The following is a 15,664-nucleotide window of genomic DNA, read 5'->3' as shown; positions in this document are numbered from 1 at the left end:
TCTTTCAGAGCTCATCCCTGTCTCAGCATTTTGTCTTGTCAGAGCACGAAGTGCAGGTGATCTGTACCCTGACGGCATTCGTGTGTGAGGAACACCTGTTCAGAAATAGTCCAGATCTGTAGAGACTGGTGTCATTTTTATGGTTTTAATCATCATAACTCAAATTTTATATACTCACGCATTTGTGAGGAAACAATTAACTTTAGACATTGCTTCTCCTTTTTGGGGAAAAAAAAAAGTGTTAGAGACTGAAAAAAAATTATGATTCAGAGCTCCCAACCACGAGGGAGTGGTGGAGAAATCGGTGAAAGCGAAGACCAACAGCAGCAACATGAAGTGAAAGTTGGCTTTAATTCCGATCACGTACTTAAGCGACTCTCCAAGTCTATGCCTCAGTCCTATGAATGACTAGTCCTTTTTTGGAAAGACAAACTCTTTTACTTAAAAGTCCTAGACTGAAGACTCCGCTGAACAGAATGGGGACTGTGCCACGGGACAACATGCCATCAACACTCTAATGAGAAAAAAAATCAAATAAAAATCAAGTTTAAGTACCAGTTTCCATCAGGTTTCATTCATTACATTTCTACTGGCATCTAGGTGCTCAAAATGAACTATAGGGACACCACATATTCCTAAAAATTCAGTTATACCTAAAAAAATAAAAGGCTATTTCCAACTTGCCCATAAAATCAGCATGAACAAAGAGAAGAGAAACACTTGGCCCTAAAGAAGCTAACAGGCAGCTCTGAGTTTATCGTAGATGAAAGTTTGTTCTTTCACCTGAAACAAAAACATATCAAGGGACCAATTCAGGAACAGGGCACGATCTGTTAACAGCAATTTTTCATCAGCTTTTCTGCACTGGCAGCAAATTTGCCTTTTCTGGGTGTTTGATGTGGAGTATCTGTAGTGCCCTCGAACTCGCAAATGTTTCTCCCCACTCCCCCAGCCCAATACGTGCGATTACCTGAGCAGCAAGCGGAATTAACCATGCAGGATTTTCTTCGTGTGACACGGAAGGTGACACTGGGAAAAGAGGAGGCAAAAAGTGAACCTGCTTGTCACACCCAGCCAACAGTGAAAAGACAGGGGAGCATTCTGCTGGAAGGGCTCTGCGCCCCAGGAGCTCCGACCAGCCGGTTTCTCTCCCCTTTGCCCGGTACCGAGGGGACGACGACACCTCGCCTGCACCCCCTCGCAGGGGGGGCTGCCCCAGGAGAGCCGGGGGACCCCCACCTCACTTCTGCCCTCGGGAACGGACCGGGCGAGACCCTCCACGCAGAGAGAGGAGCGTGGCGTGGATCACATCCCCAAAGCAAGAGGCCGGGCTCTCCGCTGGCAGAAGGACAACTCCCCTCCCTGCTGCTCGGAGCTGCTTGCTACGGACAGCCCTGCCTGTGCCTGGCCGCTCTTCTGCCATGCTGGGAGCGCAGTCCAGCCGACGGACGCTCCAGCGAAAAGACAGTCCAGCTAATTGCAGCTCCTGCTCATTACAGCCACAGGTAATTTTGCCTCTGGCTAATGCACGCTCCAGACAGCAGACACCCCGCCTCGTTCCAGCTCCTGCTTGCTACAGTTCTGGCTAATTGAAGCCCCAGCTCCGCACTGAAGCTCCAGTTGATTTCAGCTTCTTCTTCTTACAAGCTCCAGCTACGTGCAACAGTCTGAGCTTTCGATAAGGTTGTGAATCAATTGGTGTCAAAACTTGAGCATTAGGATTAAACATCATAGTTATACGCTGTATAAATATTCATTAGTTTGTGCGATTAACTACTTAACAACTATTCTAAGCAGAGTAGAAAGAAGAGCTGGACTCAAAGAGGGCACGTGGGGTCTGAAAAGCGCCTTTCCCCCCAGAGACCATCACAGATGTTGAGTTCAGCCTGCTGCATGCTTGCCTCCTGAACTTCGGGGTCCAACACAACCAGACCCCCATCTCTGGGGAAGGTCCATGCACCCTGTCCACCCCCTGCTTTCCCCCGCAGCCCCCAACACCCTCCCACCTGCCTGCCTCTCACCCGTCTACAAAACCAGCCAAGCCGGCCTCTGCTTTTGGCCCCCAAACCAGCTGACTCGGTGCCCATTTAGAAACCAAAAAACCCAGCTGCTGAGCCTGTTCTCAAGGCCCAAAAATGCAGGGCTGGACCTCTGTTTCTGAGTCAAAAGCTGCGCAGCTCAGTCTGTTTCCGAGCTGCAAAATCAGCCGTGTGAGCCTGTTTAGAAGCCCCAGAACAGAAAACTCGTTCTCCGTTTCTGACCCTGCAGTGCCCATGGGCAATGCTGAGTGTAGCCACCCCACAGCCCTGCACCCCCGGGGCCCCACAAGCAGTTTTGGGGAGTGCTGGGGAACTGCGGAGGGCCCGGCCCCATGCCTCTGAGGGGCAGCCCCAGCACTGGCAGGGCGTTGCTTCATTATTGCCATTTCAGGCTTTATTTCCCTGGCATCACCAGCACGGCACGGCCAGGCCCGCACCCCAAACCACCAGCCAAAGCACCCCCGCGGGTAGCCAGGCCCAGCTACCCAGAAAACAATAAAACCAAAGAGGGAACAAGACAGAGTGCGGGGAAAGGCAAGGAGAAGGACAGAGAAACAGAGAGAGCGCGAGAGGGATAGGGAGCAGGACAGAGAGATGGAGCAAGAAAGGAAAAAAGGACGGGAGGCAGAACCAAGGGAAAGAGAGACAAGGATGGGGAGCAGGACAAAGGGATGGAAGAGAAAAAAAAGAGCGATGGGCTGCAGGACGGAGATGAAGGAATTAAACAGACACAAGGAGCATGACAGAAGGACAGAGAGAGAAAAAAGGGACAAAGAGCAGGCCAGCATTGGAGGGGAATAAACCAACTGCAATGGGCAGTGGGAGAGAGATACGGAAAAAGAAAAAAATACTGAGGAACAGAAAAAAGAAAGAAGAGACAGCTAGCTGGACAGGGGGACACAGTTAGAAAGGACGGGAGATGGAATGGGACAGAGAAAGACAGACGGAAAAGGTAGCGAAAGAAAGCAAGGCAGAGGGACAGCAAGGCAGGGGGGAACGGACAGGGGTCTGGACAGAGATGGAGAAATAAGCAGCAGGGACAGAGGAAAAGAGACAGAAAGAGGGACAGGGAACATGGCAAAGAAAGAAAAATCAGGACAGCGGCAGGACGGAGATAAAAAACTGGGACGGTCCTCAGGACAGAGAGCAATATGAATACGAGCAGGGAGCGGGACAAAGGGATACAGCGAGAAACGACGGGACAGGAAGCAAGACAGAGCGACAGACAAGAACAACGACAACGAGAGAGAGAGAGAAAGACAGGGACTGTGAGAAGCACAGGGGGCTGGAGAATTTAGAAAGAGAGGTATTAGGAGCCCTGCAGAGAGAGGGAGGATGAGTGAAAAAAGGGGCAGGAAGCAGCACAAAGGGTCAGAGAGAGTAAGAGATGAACAGGAAGGAGGACGGGGACAGTGAGATCCAGAATAAAAAAAATAAGCAGCAACAGCGAGCAAGACAAAGGGATAGAGAGAGAAAGAGAAAGTAGGAAGAAGAGAGATAGGAAGGCAGAGACACAGAGCGGCACGTACAGGCGCAGAGAGGAAAAGAACACCAGGGAACAGGCCAGAGAAATTGGAGGCGGGGGGGGGAAGAGACAGATGCAGATCAGGACGAGAAGATGGAAAAGGAAAAAACAGCGACTGGCTGCAGGACAAAGACACAGGGTGGGGGAAAAAAGAGGGAGAGGGAGCAGGACAAGAACGCAGAGAGAAAAAGAAAAGGGGGCAGTCGAACAAGAGAGAGAAAGGGAGAGAGGAAGAGGGAGCAGGACAAGAGAATAGACAGAAGAGGAGAGGTACAGGGAAGCAAAAAAAACCCCAAAACCCAAAAAACAAACATCACAGCAGCAGGGGAAAGAGAGGGGGCCAGGAGAGGGAGAGGGAGGGACCGGGACGCACGAGAGGAGCGACAGGGCCCCGAGGGCCCAGGACTCGCCACAGCTCTCACTCTTGGAGCTGCCAGGAGACCTTACCAGCTCAGATGCTTCTTTCTCCTTCTCTCCTCCCTTCCTCTTCTGTAGCTCCAGTCGCTTGGCTGTCCTCCACGTAATGGAACACACGAGTGTCTCACAGCTCTTATGAGACGAGGCTTCCTAGACACGTAGCCTCGCTCGCTCGCTCGCTCCCTACGTGGCCGTACCGCGCTGTTGGTCATGCATACCGACCCTGGTGGTCTGACCTGCTGTGGACTACAAAGAGGGATCCTTCCTCACCCAGAGAGGCAGGGTCTTCTCTTGCCTGCAGCGGGAGGCAGCTGCTGGCCAGATGGCCCTCCATTTCTTCTTTAACTTTCTCTAGCCTCTCCAGCTTCAGCAGCTCCTGTCCACAGCCAGGAAGCGCTGCTCCGCCTGTCCCTCTGTGCTCCCACGCCGCCAGGACAGGGAGGCCGAGCAAAGACAGCCCACGCAAGCCTGAGGCCGCTGCAGTCAACGGCATCCCCAGGGGACGAACGGACAACCGCACCCACAGCGTGGCCTCTGGGAGAGGGAAAGAGGCAGCAGTGGCCGTTATTACCGCAGCTCGACCCTTCCGCAGGGGCTTCCGCAGACGCCGCTCGTTCCCCGCGCCGCTGCTAACGGCACCCCCGTTAAGGGAGACTCCAGACCACCGCAGGGCCAGCTTGCTGCCCTCACGACAGGGCTCGGGGGCTGCCGGGGGCTACAGGACAGGCTTCAGGGGAGGGGCTGGAGCTGGGGGCAGCCGCGCGGGCCGAGCGGGGCCGGGGGAGGCTCCGGGGGAGCTCTGGCGACTCGGGCAGGCGCCCGCTGGCCGCGCCTGAGGGGTGCCCGCCTCCGTCCCCTCTTCCCTTCTACCGGCTCTCTCTCGGGGAACTCCCCGGCGCTGCCCTGGCCCGGCTCGCCTCCGGCGGACCGGCAGCCTGCCGCGGCGGCCGCTTCGCAGCTTCCCGTCCCGCCACCCCCGGGCGGCCAGCGGGCAGGAGGCACCCCCCGCCCCCGCCCCCGCCCCCGCCCCCGCCCCCGCCGGAGGGGATCGCTCGCCTCACCGGCGGTCCTTGCGCTCACCCGCTGCCGCCGAGACCCGCGCCCCGCGCGACGCCACGCTGCTCCCGGGCACCGCGCACGCGCCGGCCGCCGACGGCGCGCCGGAAGGGCCAGAGCCGGCGCGCGAACGCAGGGCTGCCCCAGGCGCAGGACGGCGCGCTGTGGCGCATGCGCTCTGGAGGCGCGTACGCACGGCCGGTCGGGGAGCGGGCGCAGCGGGAAGCCCGAAGAAAACGACGCGAAACCGGCAACAAAACTACACCTCGCGCCGCGCAGCAGGGGCCGCGGCGGCAGCGAGGGCTACGCCGCGCCGCACGGGCCCGAGAGCAACGCTGCTGCCCGGCCGCCGAGTCCGCGAAAACGACAGCTCCCGGCATGCAGCGGGAGGCAACCGTCCCTGCGTTCTGACCCGGCGGGACACCGCTCCCGTTTCCGTTTCCGTTTCCGTTTCCGCCCACCCGCCCGCCGGCGCAGCCGCAGTCCCCGCCGAGCCCCCAGCGCCGCCCGGGCAGCTCCCGCGCGCTCCCGCCGCCCGGCTTCGGCTCCAGAAAGTCCCCGCCGCCGGCTCCGGCGCGGCACGGCGCGGCGCGGCACCCCCCCGCCCGGCTCTGTCTCCGGGCACGGCGCGGCCCCGCTGCCGCTCCGTGCGTCCGACACGGACCCCGCCGTCCTCCTCGGGGCTTTCCCCGGCTCGGATCTGGGGCTCGGCAGGGCTTTCGCACCTCTTGGGTGCTGTTTCTTGGTGCCCCCTGCTCTCCCGCCCCCTCCCACACAGGCACGGAGCGGCTCTGGAGAAGGAGCTTGTAATTGAAAAGACGAGAGAAAAGGTCCCCTCCAAGCTGGGCTGACCCCTCCCTACCCCCCCTCCCCGGCCCCCCCTTCAGCAAATACCCCCACTGCCCCCATCTCCATCCCTCGCATCCCTGTCTAATCCCCGCCCCCCCCCTCACACCCCCACGTTGGCTGCCAGAGCCCTGCGCTTGCTGGGTGGCATTGGCAAGGAGCTCTGCGCCTGCCTCTTCCTCGGCTTGGCTGCCACGGCAGGCGGGCATGGTGGCAGGTCCAGCCCCGCATCCTGCCACGGCTCCTGGGGCTCCATCCCGCCGCTGCTGTTGAATGTTTTGAGGCTCAGCGTGGCGTTGCTGAGCTCGGGGGTGCAGTAGTCAGGGGGGAGCAGCTCCTCAGGCAGCGAGAGCGAGCTGAAGTCGCGGTCGGGGGTGGCTGCGCCGGTGCCGCCGGTGTCCCCAGGCGTGGGGCTGCTGCTGGGAGCGTGCTGGTTGACCGCCAGCCTGTCCAGGGAGCAATCAAAGAGCATGAGGGCCTCTTGGAGAGCCACTTTCTCAGCCACGGCAAGGTCATCTGCAGGCTCCCCAAGGGCTCGGCTGGGGAGGAGCGTCGCTCCCCGGGGGGACGTCGCTGCCCGGGGCTGCCCCCGCAGGGGTGGCCGTGCTGGAGATGTTGGTCTTCGCCAACTGCCCCTCGGTGTGCTGGTAGCCGGGGATGGCTGTCAGCAGCACCGGAGGGGCGGGGGCCACCCCGCTCCTCTGATTTTCGTAGGGTGCGAGGTATTGTGGTTGGCCCTGGGGGGTCCCTGGGTCTGCCCAGGCCAGGGGGGCCCCGCAGCCCCCGGGACCCCCCAGGGCAGCACCCGGCAGAGAAGCGGCGCCTTGGCCGAGCGTGGCGGTGGCCGGTGGAGGCGGGTCGGTGGTTGCCCGCTGGATGCGGAAGACCCGGGGGTCGAAGAGGCAGCCACATGGAGCCCTCTGCAGACCTGTGTGGGTGAGGGGGAGCCGTGCTGGGCCGGGGGGACTCTCCAGGGGCACCCGCCGAGCCGGCCCCGATGGCCGACATCCCCCAGCTCTGGGCCAGGGGCGTGGGGAGCTTGTGGCTGGGGCGATCCCCACGGGGTGAGCTGCTGTGCCGGTGGGACGAGGTTGCAAATCGGGGAGGAGACGCGCATCTAGGAGGTGAAACGGGAGAGGTGGCCCCAAATATTTGGGGAATTCTCTGCAGATCGGCTTTACTGGGCACGCGCCGCCCGGGCGAGGGCAAGGATGCTCACCGGGGCTTGCTGAACCCCCACGCGAAAAGCGCCGGGGGGACGGGTGTGATGGGGATGGCGAAGGTGCCAGAGCAGACTGGGGTGCCGTACCTGGTGGTGGTGCCTGGGGGGCCTGGGGTGCCCGGGCTGCAGGGAAGGGCTGCTCCCACGCGGGCAGGCGGCACAGGTTGGCTGAGCCTAAGAGAGAGAGACAGGAGCGATGGCCGGCGGTCACCTCCGCTGTTGCCCCGCAGGAGCGTCCCTGGGCTGCAGGGGTTGGGGTCGGTCCCTGCCTCGAGGGTAGAAGGTTTTGGGGAGCACGAATGGCTGGAAAAGCTGGGGCGCCGGGGGGCCCCAGGGCCCAGGCAGTGGGAGCTGCATTGGTGGCCGCGCCATGGTCCCTTCTGGCTGTTGGCTGCTAAGGACTCTTTGGCGTCTCCCCGGAAGGAATGCGGGGGCTCCCTGTGTTCCGCCCCACCCCCAAGAGCCTCCCCAGCTCCTCCTGGGGAGGGAAAGGGTTAAGGGAGGCTGGGGTGCCCCCGGGGCCTACAGGCGGCTCTCAGGGTCTGCGGGTGCAAATCCTCTTGGCTTTCAACAGTATTTTTCCGGTGGGGGAAGAAGAACAGGTTGATTCAGCCGAGCCGAGTGGGGACCAAGCTGCAGCCACAGCCTCCTTGCGCCAGATGGCAAATGCATTTGCGACTATTGCCCGTGCTTCCGTTCGCTGCGTTGACCGGAGTGACGCAGAAATAGGGAAAAGGACCTCGAGGGCGCGAAGGAAGGTCACGCGGTGTCGCTCGGCGGCACGCTTTCCCCCAGCCCTCGCTCCAGTAGTGCTGTCAGGTCTTTTAGTCTCCTGATGGGAAAAGCAGCAGCTCTGGATCCCCCTCGGAGGGGGCGGCGCTTTCCCTGGGTGTGTGACGCCCAGGAGGAGACAGTACCCGCTGCCGCCTGCTCCCAGAAAAGGACTGGATTCTGCACAACATCCGATGATGAGATGCTGGGGCTGTTTGTGCTCTACAGGACCCCAGGGACCGGGTGAGTACATCCCCTCCTTGTACTTGGAGGATTTGGCACTAGCAAGGACACCCTGGTAGGAACACAGGCCTCTCGCTCCCGCTGTGTGAACAGTGTGTGGCCTGGGGGAGTCGGGACAACTGCCATGAACCGGAGGCCAAAGATCTCTCCTGGCCTGTATCCTGTTAATTAAAGAGATTGCGCTCTGTTCATGAGGCACCTCTGGCTGCAAGATTGTGCAAGGCCATCCGCTGCGTAACTTGTGGCAGGGACCGGTGCTGGGGGCGTGAAAGCAACCGCGCTTCTAAAACCATAAAACTCCATTTTATTTCAGAGCGCAGCTGAGCCAGCCCGCTCCTCAACACTCTGCCGTCTGCACCGCTGTGGCTGGGACCGGGCAGTGCTGCACATCCCAAAGGCCACCAAGTCACACCCGTGTCCCTGCTGCTTTGCCGGGAGCTTCTGCGGTGCGAGCGATGTTTTGGGGGCTGATCTCTTGGACTGCAGCTACTCCATGCCTGACCGGCAGCTGGTCAGGAGGGTTGTGTCCCAGGTGGAATTCCACCTCTCTGACGAGAACCTGGCCAAGGATGCTTTCCTCCTGAAACATGTCCAGAGGAACAAGGTGGGCTTTGTCAGCATCAAACTGCTGACGTCCTTGAAGAAGGTAGGCAGCCCGTTGCGTTGGCCAGCCGGGGTGGGAGTTTCTTCGACCGGCTTTTCGGTATCATGGGTCCCCATCCCTGAGTCCCTGCTGAGCATCCCCCCCAGCAAACTGCTGCTGGCCTGGGAGCTGCTGCTCCTGGAGCAGGACATGCTGCTGCTGCTCCAGAAGAATTTCCTCAAGACCATCACGAGGATGTTCAGCCCCTTCGGCACCATCGCCTCCATCCGCATCCTGCGGCCGGGCCGCAAGCTGCCCTCAGGTGTGCGGAAATACACGTCAGACTTCCCCGAGCTGCTGAGCAAGCACTGCGCACTGGTGGAGTACAAGAGCCTGGGGAGCGCTTCAGCCTTGAGGAGCCTTGAGGACCTCGGCCGCCAGAGCGGTCCGCGTGGTGAGAGCATCAGGGTGGTCCGGCTCTGCGGGAAGGGCTCCAAGAAGACACCCGGGGCCGAGAGGGAGGTGGCGGAGGAGCTGGTGGACCAGCCGGGTTGGAAAGCGCAGGCGGTGGCCGCGACCTTCCCCGACGGCCTCGGGGACTCCCTGCTCTGCAGCTCCCTGGAGTTGAACGGTGCCCAGGCGTTGCCACCCCTCCTCCTGCACAAGGACCCCTCAGCACCCTCCCGGCCCGGCAGCAACTTCAAGCCCAGCAATTTCGGCAACGGCTTCAATGGATTGCTCCTCGCCAGCAAAGTCTTCCCTCCACTGGGGACAGGCTTGGGCACAGGCAGCTGCTACGGCCTCTGCTCCAGCACTGAGAGCACCCGTGGCTGCGGCTGGGGGAGTGGGGTGGGTGCCTGGGCACCCTGGCCCAGCAGCCCCTCTCCAGATGCCAAACCTCTTGCCGGCAATCCTCCGGCAGCGACGTGGGTGCCTGAGCCCCTCGGCCTGCGGGATGCGGTGCTTTGCGTGCCCCACTGTTGTCCCAAAAGTGGGGTCGTTTACCCGGTGTGCAAAATGCCAATATAGACACAGAGCAGAGGTATTTTATTCCAATTTATGTTTACGCAAAGATGGGGGCTAGGTGGTAATCTGCAACGCTAGCACCCCTCCTGCCTAAACGGGCAAGCAATTTGTACAGTTCAGTTAAACATATTCGATTTCCAAAGTTCTTCCCCAAACTATTACTGGGAGTCGCTTATCTAGCACAGTTTCTATTGGGCTAAAGTTTCCCTGCTTGGAATTAAAGGTACAGTGTTCTTTTCTTCTACAGCGCATGCTCAAGGAGAGAGTGGGGGGGAAGTCTTTTTGGTGTGGAATTGAGTTGGTGGTCATGATCTCCCCCTGCCACCTTTACTTTTCCTCCAGTTTTCAAAGATTTTTCTGACTTCATGCCTATTAGCAATTATTCAACTTTTCGGCGCCTCCTGGGGTAGGATGTTCCCTTCTTATCAGTCTTTTAGTTCTTCTTCAGGGGCACAGTTGTTAGCAAGGCATGCATTGGTTATACAAAGGGGATCTTGTTTCACAAGACCTTTGTGGCCTTTTTCATGTGGCTTAAGTACATAATTTCTTAAGTACATCATTTCCCCCCTTTGAGACTATGAGATCTCTTCATATGAGTCTCATGAGTCTCACTACTTCATTTTATCGTTCTATATGCTCTAGCCGTGGCTTGTAAAACCAGTCTCTTGACAGAACTTAAAACAACACAAAGTATGAGTGTAGTAACGACAACAGTGATCGAAGTTTAAATTAGGTTTGCCAGCCATCCAGTAAGGGAGGATCCTGTTCCATGTAATATTTTATTTAACCACCCTATTTCCATTGTTGTTCTTTTTCTTTCTTAGAAAAACTTTTTTCTAAGTCCGAAGGTAATAGTCCCCAATTTAAAGGATTGTCTGCCAACTCAGATGGAGGGAGACAAGCGGTTACGCTAACATTCTGGATTTGCCCAAAGGACTGGATAAGCTGTAAAACCAAATTCTCTTGACCTACTGCTAGTACCAAATGGGATATTATAATATTCAGGTTCTTCATTCTCTCAGAGTTCAATGGTCTCAGATTAGCTGAAATTTGAGTTTCCCAGTCTGTGGCTGTCTGCTTTTCCTGATCTGGTTCTGGTGCTCTTTTCACTCGCATGTAATGAATCCAGGAGTCCATTCCTTCTACTTTGGCTGCAGTGTAGGTTTTCAGTAACATGGTGTAAGGTCCTTTCCGCCTTTATCCAACAGGAGAGAGACCTTCTGATTTAGATACCTGTGTAGTGAAGATAAAGCATGCAAAAGAGAAATCAAATACTCTTTAACATCAGCCTGCCCTTTTATATGCATTTGGTCTCCTGTGATGTTAGAAAGATTCATGGGATATGCTTTCCCATAAACAACCGTAAAAGGACTTACTTTCTCTTTGACCCTAGGAGTTACTCGAATTCGTAAAAGAGCTATAGGTAAAATTTCTACCCATTTAAGGTGTGTTTTCTTGACACAATTTAGCAAGTTGCCTTTTAAGAGTTTGATTCATTCTTTCTAGCTTCCCACTTGATTGTGGCCTCCAAGGGGTGTGTAATTCCCACTTAATCTGTAAAAATTTAGAAAGCCCTTGCATGACTTCTGCAATAAAATGAGGCCCATTATCAGAGGAGATTCCTTCTGGAATACCAAATCGGGGTATTATTTCCTTCAATAAGAGTCTAATTACCTCTCTAGCTCTTTGTTGGTACGGCAAGGGAAAGCCTCTGGCCAGCCAGAAAAGGTATCTACCAATATCAATAAATATTTGTATTGGTTATACCTAGGTAGCTCTGAACAATCTATTTGCCAGTATTCCCCAGGAGTTATTCCTTGTTTCGCAATTCCTCCTATAACCTTTTTCCCAATTTTTGGATTATTAGCACAGCAGATGGTACACTTTTTTTACTACCATGTCTGCTACCCTTTGTATCTTTGGTCCAAAAATATTTCTTTTCGCAGTTATTGTCAATGCGTCTTCTCCTGTATGCATCTCCTGATGTAATCTCTTGAGCAAAATTTCCATCATTCTTTCAGGAATCAATAATGGCGTTAGCGGTGTTATCCACCAACCTTGTCCATTTTTGGAGCAGTCTATCTGTTCTGCTAATTAATCTTCCTTCTCAGTATATTTTGGTGGTGGTAATTCTAAACGAGGCCCTGGAATTAAAGCCTCTTCAAATTTTGGCTCCTTTAGAGCTGCCTTCTTAGCAAGACAATCGGCCTTCCAATTTCCTTTTATAGTTTCACTATTTCCTTTTTGGTGGGCTTTGCAATGCTTTATTGCTACCACCATCGGCTTTTGAATGCTCTGTAATAGTTCTTGTATTTGTGCAGCATGCTTGATTTCAGTTCCTTGTGTTGATAGTAGTCCTCTCTCTTTCCAGATGGCTCCATGGGCATGTACAACTCCAAAAGCATACTTAGAATCTGTCCAAATATTAACCTTTCTCCCTTCACTCAGTGCCAATGCTCAAGTTAAGGCTATTAGTTCTGCCTTTTGGGCTGATGTTTTGGGAGATAAGGATCCTGCCTCTACTATGCCATTTAAGGTCGTCACAGCGTATCCTGACAGTCTCTTCCCATCGCGAACAAAACTACTGCCGTCAGTATATAACTCCCAGTCTGGATTTTCTAACAGAGCGTCTTTAAGATCCCGACGGCTAGCATATATTTCCTCTACTGTTTGTAAGCAATCGTGTTCTGGTGAACTCTCCGCTCAATCAGTGGAGAGCAACACTGCAGGATTTGTAACTGCAGTGGTCTTGAGATCGATGTCATCTTGTTCTAGTCGTACCATTTGGTATTTCAGCATACGGCTGAGGGACAACCAATGCCCCCCTTTTTGTTCCAAAACTGTGACTACCGTATGTGGTACATACACAGTAATTTCCTGAGATTCCGCTGCAATTAAGATGTCATCTCCATATTGTAATACAGTTCCCTGTCCATTTTCTTTTCTCCAAATCTCTAATTCATTCACCAGCTGATTTCCAAAAATAGTTGGGCTATTCTTGAAGCCTTGTGGTAGAACTGTCCAAGTATATTGTGTCTTTCGCCCTGTTTCAGGATTTTCCCACTCAAAAGCAAAAAGCTTTGTTCACTGGTGAGGGTAGTTAGTAACGTATACAGGTTTGCAACTACTGGATGTGTATCTTGTACTCTCTGATTTATTGCTCTAAGATCCTGGACTAAATGGTAATCTTTTCCGTTAGCTTTCTTTACTGGTAAGATAGGTTGTATTATATTTTGACTCACATTCTGTTAGCAACTTATATTTTAAGAATTTTTGAACTATTGGTACCAAGCCAGTTCTCGCTTCTAATTTTAAAGGGTATTGTTTAATTCTTACTGGTGACGATCCTGGTTTTAGATCAATTCTTACTGGTTCCGCTCTCTTAGACCTTCTTGGAACTTCTCCTGCCCAAACGATGGGGATCACTGCATCTTCTGTTTCTCGAGGTACCTTGTCCCTTTTGGGATTTGTATCCTGTAACAACAAGCCTACGGCTTCGACATATTTAGATTCTGGGATTAAAATTGCAACTTCCCCATCCTTGAATCTGATTTCAGCTTCTACCTTTTCAAGTAAATCTCTACCCAGTAAAGTTTTCAGAGAATTTGGCAAATATAAAATCTGGTGAGTAACCCATTGTTTTCCAAGTTTAAATTTCAGGGATTTGAAAAATGGCCAGGTCTCACGAGTCCCTGTCGCACCAATGACATTTATGCTTTTGTTACTTAAATTTCCTTCTAGTGTATTGAAGACCGAATACGTAGCCCCAGTGTTGACTAAAAATTCTGTTTCCTCATCTCCCAGCTTTGCTTTAACCAGCTTAGGTTCTGCTGGGAGAGGTTCCTCCGGTCCCCATCAGTCCTCTCCCCCTGCTTACTTCAAAGGCTTCTCTCAGCACAGCCACAAGTACACTTGATTCCTCTTTCCTTTAACATCCCTCTTCCTTAACCCTTTCCTCTTCTTGACCGCTGTAGCCAAACGCACTACCTCATCCATTAACTTCCCTGGTCATTCAGGGACATGTTTAGAAAAATATTTTTCTTGCTGCACATATCCCAGATTTCCACAATAGTAACATTTTCTTCTAGTGTTCCTTCACATTCTCCTTCTCTTTTTCTAGGTCTTAGTTCAGACCCTGTACCTGATCATCTTTCTTCCTAATCCTTATCTCACTTGTAAATTCCTTGCAAAAGCAACTGCCAATAAATCAGCCTCTTGTTGCTTTGCTCCTCTTCTTTTTTTTCTCTCTCTCTTTTTTTTTTTTTTTTTGTTTCTGCTGTCGGGGGCCATTTGACCCACAAGGACACTAATTGCAAGTGCATCATTAAAATTCTGTTAGCAGAGCTTGTCTGAGTCCCCCAAAATCACTAGGACGCTCATCAGGTCTCTGCCTGCATTCTTGCACTTTTAGTCCAGTTTACCAATTTACCCCTAGTTCTCCACATGCCCTAATGGCTTCTATTAAATTTCAGAGCCCTGTCTGACAAACGGCTCAGTCTCCTACCCTGTTATAGTCCCAGTTTCGATTTTTTTTTTTTTTTTTTTTTTCCCCTAGACTGTTGTGCTAGTTCTGCTCAGGGAAATTTAACATTCACCCTTCTCCTTTTCTTATAGGGACATCAGATCCCAGGAAGCAGCTGCAGCCTCTTCCAAGGAAGCTATCCTTGAGATTTTTTTTTTCTTTTTTGGAGGAAGCTCTCCCCTCCGGGATCCACCTGTGACTCCTCCCAGCAACTCCCAGAGTCTTTTGCTGTCTCTTTTAGGGACTTGAGATCCCGGGTAGCAGCCCCAGACTCATCCAAGGAAGCTATCCAAGGTGATTTTTCTCTTCTGCAGGAAGCTCTCTCCTCCAGGATCGATCCAGGACTCCTCCCCGGCATCTCCCAGAGTCTTTTGACATCTGCTTTACGTAACTATCTCACATATCAGACCCAGACTCCTCCAAGGAAGCTACCCTTGAGGTTTTTTCTTTTTCAGAGGAAGCTCTCCCCTCTGGGATCCACCTGTGACTCCTCCCAGCAACCACGAGAGGCTTTTAACCTCCCTTTTAGGCACCTGAGATCGTGGGTAGCAGCCCCAGACTTCTCCAAGGCACCTACCCAAGATGATTTTTCTCCTTTGGAGGAAGCTCTTTCCTCCAGGGTCCACCTGAGGCTCCCCCGAGGCATCTCCCAGAGTCTTTTGGCCTTTTCTTGTAGGGACCTCAGATCCCAGGTAGCAGCCCTGGATTCTCCAAGGCAGGTACCCAAGATGATTTTTCTCTTTTGCAGGAAACTGTCTCCTCCGGGATCAACCCAAGCCTCCTCCCAGTTATCTCTCAGAGTCTTCTGACCTCTGCTTTTGGTACCGGAGATCGCAGCTACCTGCCTCAGGCTCCTCCAAGTATGTTACTCGACATATTTTTTTCTCCTTTAGATAAATCTCTCAACTCTGCCAGCCACCTGAGACTCCTCCCAGGCATCTCCCAGTCTTTTGACCTCTGCTTTACATACCTAACATCTCAGGTGGCAGCACAGATTCCTCCAAGGAAGCTACCCAAGATGATTTTTCTCCTTTGTTGGAAGCTCTCCACTCCACGATACATCTGAGACTCCTCCCAGGCATCTCCCAAAGTCTTTTGACCTCTGCTTTCGGGACCAGAGATCCCAGGTAGCAGCCCCAGACTCCTCCAAGTAAGTTACTCCAGGTATTTTTTTCTCCTTTAGATACAGCTCAACTCCGGCAGCTGCCTGAGCCTCCTCCCAGTCATCTCCCAGAGGCTTTTGTCCTCTGCTTTACCTACCTAAGATCTCAGGTATCAGCCCCAGACTCCTCCAGGGAAGCTACCCTTGAGGTTTTTTTCTTTTTTGGAGGAAGCTCTCCCCTCCGGGATCCACCTGTGACTCCCAGGCATCTCCCAGAGCCCTCTGCTTTCAGTACCGGAGATCGCAGATCAG

At 54.0% G+C, this 15,664-nt stretch overlaps 1 protein-coding gene across 1 annotated transcript; it reads left to right on the top strand.

Moving 5' to 3' along the window:
• Nucleotides 1-8,414: 8,414 nt before the first annotated feature.
• Nucleotides 8,415-15,110, top strand: LOC128138166 (uncharacterized; the record flags this gene model as incomplete). The annotated part of the gene is made up of 2 exons (XM_052779472.1): nt 8,415-9,693; nt 14,999-15,110. Coding segments are annotated over 2 exons (1,391 nt in total), but the record flags the coding sequence as incomplete, so codon positions are not given.
• Nucleotides 15,111-15,664: the final 554 nt, after the last annotated feature.

The sequence above is a fragment of the Harpia harpyja genome (genome assembly GCF_026419915.1).
Source record: "Harpia harpyja isolate bHarHar1 chromosome W unlocalized genomic scaffold, bHarHar1 primary haplotype SUPER_W_unloc_3, whole genome shotgun sequence".
Taxonomy (NCBI): domain Eukaryota; kingdom Metazoa; phylum Chordata; class Aves; order Accipitriformes; family Accipitridae; genus Harpia; species Harpia harpyja.
The sequence above is the reverse complement of the archived record's forward strand: the minus strand, read 5'-3'. Positions and strand labels throughout refer to the sequence as shown.